General features: G+C 51.0%; 1 protein-coding gene across 1 annotated transcript; it reads left to right on the top strand.

Annotated features, from left to right (window-relative positions):
- The first annotated feature begins 3,271 nt into the window (after positions 1-3,271).
- Positions 3,272-4,872, top strand: PHLDA2 (pleckstrin homology like domain family A member 2). Its single transcript, XM_051804046.1, has 2 exons — positions 3,272-3,860; positions 4,445-4,872. The coding sequence occupies exon 1, from the start codon at positions 3,428-3,430 to the stop codon at positions 3,824-3,826; it is 399 nt and encodes a 132-aa protein (XP_051660006.1). The 5' UTR covers positions 3,272-3,427; the 3' UTR covers positions 3,827-3,860; positions 4,445-4,872.
- Positions 4,873-5,156: the final 284 nt, after the last annotated feature.

Below are 5,156 nucleotides of genomic sequence, written 5' to 3'. Positions count from 1 at the left end.
GAAATGATGATCAAATCCCTTCTCTGGAGCAGGCACTCACTTAAGGGACATGTGTCATGGCAGAGCCAGTGACCCAGCCTGCAAAAGCTGGCGCCACCAGCCCACCCATCGAGGCTGAGTGTGACCATCCTGTCCCACCCATAAAAAAATCCCTATAGACAACACCCCCCCCCCATCCACACCCACATACAAGGGCTGGTGCCTGATGACTTTTATTAATGGCAGCCATGGTAGTTGAATTTGGGATCTCATACACTGTTGAGGCACAGCCATGGTGATGTGGTGGGCTGCAACAAAAAAAATTCTTCTCTTCGTCTCACTGGTAACACAACAAAACCTGAACTAAAGGCAGCGACACTTCTCCCAGCTGCCAGCCCCAGCTTGGACAGAGACAGCAGCAGGCATCTGAGCTGCAATCACCCAGGCTTCTATTAGCTAAAGTCATGGCCCTTAATTGTCAAAGCCACTCACTACCTACACATACTCAAACTACCCTGTGACACCTGTACCAAACTTTGGTGCCAGGGTATGGTGCAGGGCCATATCATGTCTCTAACCCCTCTCCCCAGGTGCACTGAAGAAGAAATTAGAACTCTGCTGTCAGCTCTTCACCTAAGTTATAGCACTTGTTTTTAAAAAATAAGGCAATATACATTTTTTTTCTTATTAGCTAAGCTAATGCTGTATACTGTATAATGCTGACACTAATGTGTCAGCAGTGACCAGCTACCACAGCATGCACTAGGATTAGTGCTACTTACTTGTAAGTGATTGCCATGTTTCCCAGGTCAGGTTGCTCTGAGCTCCTTGAAGTTCTCCATTCTTTCCTGAGGCATGTTTCTGTAGGAGAATTGCTCATGCTTTAGTTTTGCTGCCCACTTTGGGTTCAATCAGTCACCTTTGCTTTCTGTCTCAGGTAAATAGATTTTAAAAATAATTTTACAGAATTTTTGCATGGTCAGAATATCAGAGACCTAAAATGATGGTATTTTAATGCAATGGGCTTTCTTTTTATATTGTTATCCACTTAACATGCCCATGTTAAGTAAAAAAGTGGAACCTTCATACAATGGACATACGTTCAAAACTAGGGTCCCTGTTCTGCAAGAACCTCCCTTTTTCAACGCTGCAAGAATTTTTTCATGTTTTTTTCCTAATAATTTTTTTTTTCTAGCAGTTTTCTAATTTGGCCAGTGTTAAGACAAGTTTACTGAGGTGACAGCTGGGGGAGGCTTTCAATATTTTAAAATGATGGATAAATGTACAAGAAAAATCACTCAGATGAAAGCAAGAGCAGAAAGACAGAGACCAAAGCGGGCTGCTGACCCTGCATCCACAGGTACAAGCTTCATTTAAAAGTGAATTCAGGTTTTTTTACCAAAACTTTTGAAGCAAGGTGTGCACAAACATGCCAAGTCCTGCAGCCTTTCCACACTGGAAGTCTTCCACCAGATGTTGCTTGTGCTCCTGACTTGCTGCCTTGTTTTTTTTGCTCTTTTTGAAGTGGTGTCTCATTTCCTGTACACAAAGACCATTCCCTGTTTCATTTTGGGGTCAAATTAAAAATACCCTAATGATTTCTGCTTAAATCCAGCTCTGTTCCTTGTTGATTCAAGCACCCTTATTCTTATGGGGCATTTTGGTCAAGAATTTCTTTTACAGAGCAGACCAGCATTTATCCTGAAAATGTAGATGTGCAGCCTAATTGTAAGTCAATCTGGGCTGTTTGCCTTAGTGAAGCGAAATAAATCATTATGAAAAGTGAGATATAGTGTCAGGGAAAAGCCTGCAGCTCTTTACATGCCAGGCCACAGCTACATGTACGGTCTGCAGCCACTTCCCCACTCCACAAGCAGTGATGGCCAGCATGGTCTTCCTACAGTGGTCTCCAGCCCATCCTTCCCTGAGAAGCTCAGCCAAACCATTCCTGGCTCATTCATCAACCCTGGGAGCATTGCACAGCCCCCATCTTTGCTCTGACCCTCCCCACAGATGTGCACACTGCAGTGAATTATCAAAGCGTGGCCGTGTACTCTGGCAGATGAGTGATTTGCAGCGGAAATGGGTTTGGCTCTATCTTTGATTGGTTCCCGGGAATGGGCTTCTGACCCTGCTGAAGTCCCCGGGAATGCTGCCAAACTCTTCAAAGAGGCCAGGTCTCACTTTGTAAGCTCACCTCTGGGGTTTGGCTTGCACCTGTAGAGGTGTCGGTCCTTCAAGGAAGATGTTAGAGGAGAACAGGGCTCAAAGTCCAGAGGGCGATGCTGCATAAAGTACATAGCTGAGCAAATACTGGTTTAGAAACAGTGTGAATAAGTTCATTAAGCGAAGCCCTGCCCTTGGCTGCAGCATCAAGGCAGTGGCTAGGAAGCTGCATCAGCCTTGTGTCAACTATCGTAAAAGAGTAATGCAATGAATGGTGTCCAAGAGGAAGGAACTGCAGGCTTACACGTGCCTCTTAAATACTACCTCCAGCTGCCAGAGGCTTTACAGGGCACTGGCCAGATTACAACTGTGGTGCCTTCCTGGGAAAAGGGAGTGGGTTGGGGGGAAGAAAATGAGATAAATCGAGGGAATAAAGATGGGGGGAGCAGTGTTAATGCAAAACTGGAGAGGTGGGTTGCCCTGAGGAAAGGATGAAGGAAGGGCTGATGGTGATGGCACAGAGCTGGCTGGATGTGGGGCCTCAAATAAAGCCAGTGGGCTTGGCCCAGTCCTGGCTGAACATCTTGGGGTGACCAGGGCTGGACTCAAACCAGATATCCATGGGAGATGGCAGCAGCCCATCACAGGCCCTGCTTGGACCCCTCTGCCCCCAAGTGGAGATCGTGCCAGGGCAGACCCAATGTGGTGAAGTTGTCCAACTCAAGGACCACAGGAACACAGTTTTGGGAGCATCATGTACCCAAGTGTGGATCTGAGAAGCAGCAGGGACCGCTTAGAGGGGCAAGATGGGGGGGCCTCAGGTCACAGTGGATCATCCTCACCGGGGGGGGGGGGGGTTACCCCTGCTGGGCAGAAGAAACGGGAGGCAAGGGGGCGCGGCAGGCAGAATTGGGGTCCGCTCCGCCCCTGCCCACAGCAGCAGCAGAGATGGGGCCCCTCGGGGAGGCAACCCCCTCCCCACACCCAGCCCACCCGGGGCAGCCACCAGTACCCTCCCTTTGCTCCCCGCAGCCCCCCGCTCCCCGCAGCCCCGCTCCGACGGGCGGGGAGCGCGGCCCGGGGGGGCGGGCGGGAGGCGGGGCGGCGAGGGGGCGGCGGGCCGGGCTCCCCGGGGGAGGCACCGGAAGGCGCCCGGCGCTGATTCATTGCAATAAATTGTTCCCATCGCGGCGGGGCTCGGTCATCACCGCCCGAGCAGGAGTCGGGGTAACAACTGGAGCCGGAGCCGCAGCCGCAGCGGAGCCACCGCCGGGGAACGAGGATGAAGATGCAAGCCGAGGTGATCCGCGAGGGCGAGCTGGAGAAGCGAAGCGACAGCCTTTTCCAGCTGTGGAAAAAGAAGCTGGTGGTTCTGACCAAGGACAGCCTCAGTCTCTTCCCCGACGGGCACAAACGGGCCAAGGGCAAGGAGCTGGGCTTCGGCTCCATCCTCAAGGTGGACTGCGTGGAGCGCACGGGCAAGTACATCTACTTCACCATCGTCACCAAGGACCGCAAGGAGATTGACTTTCGGTGCCCGGACCAGAGCTGCTGGAACGCCTCCATCACCATGGCCCTCATCGACTTCCAGAACAAGCGGGCCATCCAGGACTTCAAGAGCCGCCAGGAGATGGAGCAGGCGGCGGGCACCCAGGAGCGGCGGCTGGCCCGGGCGCCCTGAGCCGCCGCCGCCCGCCCGGCCGGCCCGGCCCCAGGTGAGCCCTCCCGGCCCCCTCCGCGCTCCTCCCGCGGTTCATGGGGTTTTAGTTTGGTTTTTTTTTTTTTTTTGTTTGTTTGTTTTTTTTTTTTTTTTTTTTTTTTTTTTTTTTAATTTATTTTATTCCCATGCGCCTGCTTCGGGAAATCGGACGGGCGTGGGACTCCCCACGCACCGCTCGATCCCTTTTTGGCCGAAGGGACCGCCAGCCCCGCCGCCGGCCCGCGGGGGTGCCCGGCCGCACCCCGAAACCGGCCGTGCTGCCCGGCCGCGGCAGCGTAGCGCTTTGGGGCCGCGCTCCCCCCTTCCCGGTGTATCGCTGGATGGGGGGGTTTTCCGCTTTTCCGATGCACCCGCTGAGAATTTCTGGTGGGAGCTGGGCTTATTGAGGGTACGGCTTGGAGGTGGTGGAGGGGAATAAGAAATGGCCCTTGGCAGTGCTTTCCTCACAGAACTTGCTAAAAATATGATATCTATGAAAATAAATGCTCAGTGCTTAGTCTCCCTTGAAAGCCCCTCATTTTTTCCCGTGCCGTGCTGCCCTGTTCATTTAACTAACCCACTTTCTCTTGTTGCCTTTAGAGCATACCACTGAATGATAAACCAGATCGAGTGTCTTGGACTGAAATGGGACAGGGTACCAATGAAGGAAAGCAAAGAAGAGAGCTGGAATCAGCTTGGTTTTCTCCAAGCCCGTTGCAGCTGCTGAGCAAAGAGCCCTGAGCTTTGCCTGAGATGCATTAAAGAAAAACCAAAGACTTTCGTTACAGGACTTCTAGCAAAGCGTCCACGTGTTTTGAGTGGCACAGCTTTGTGAACTATTATCTCCTATTTATGAGGCGCAAGGAAGATTCCACACTGACTTTTGGTGTTAAACACAGTTTAAATTATTTGTAGTATCTATATTTGTATTTATTTTGTTGAATGTCTTTCAGCAGTTACTGGTCTTAATATTGCTTTTGCATTAATGTGTCCATTCCAAATAAATTACTTGAAATGTTCACTTTTTATTACTGTACTCTGGGCTGCAGTAACTTTTGTTGAGGCATGTTTGTGGATACGGCAGTGGTGAACTGGCTTAAAAAGAGTGGGTAAAGAGTGGGCTTTTTGGTGCCCTAGACTGGGCAGTGGGAGGTGGAGGAAGCCCAGATAAGCTGTTCGTGTTTGACCTCGTCTCCTGACCTGTGAGGGAGAGGGTGTTGAGGTTCAATTCTGGTCAGTGGTGGAGGTAGAAAAGCCTACCACAGCTTGGATAAGTGCTCCTTCTGAAGCGCTTTCCCATACAATCAAGTAA

The sequence above is a fragment of the Manacus candei genome, unplaced genomic scaffold (assembly GCF_025592945.1).
Source record: "Manacus candei isolate 608988 ecotype Guabito, Panama unplaced genomic scaffold, ASM2559294v1 h1tg000060l, whole genome shotgun sequence".
Taxonomy (NCBI): Eukaryota; Metazoa; Chordata; class Aves; order Passeriformes; family Pipridae; genus Manacus; species Manacus candei.
This window is presented reverse-complemented; position numbering and strand designations above follow the sequence as displayed.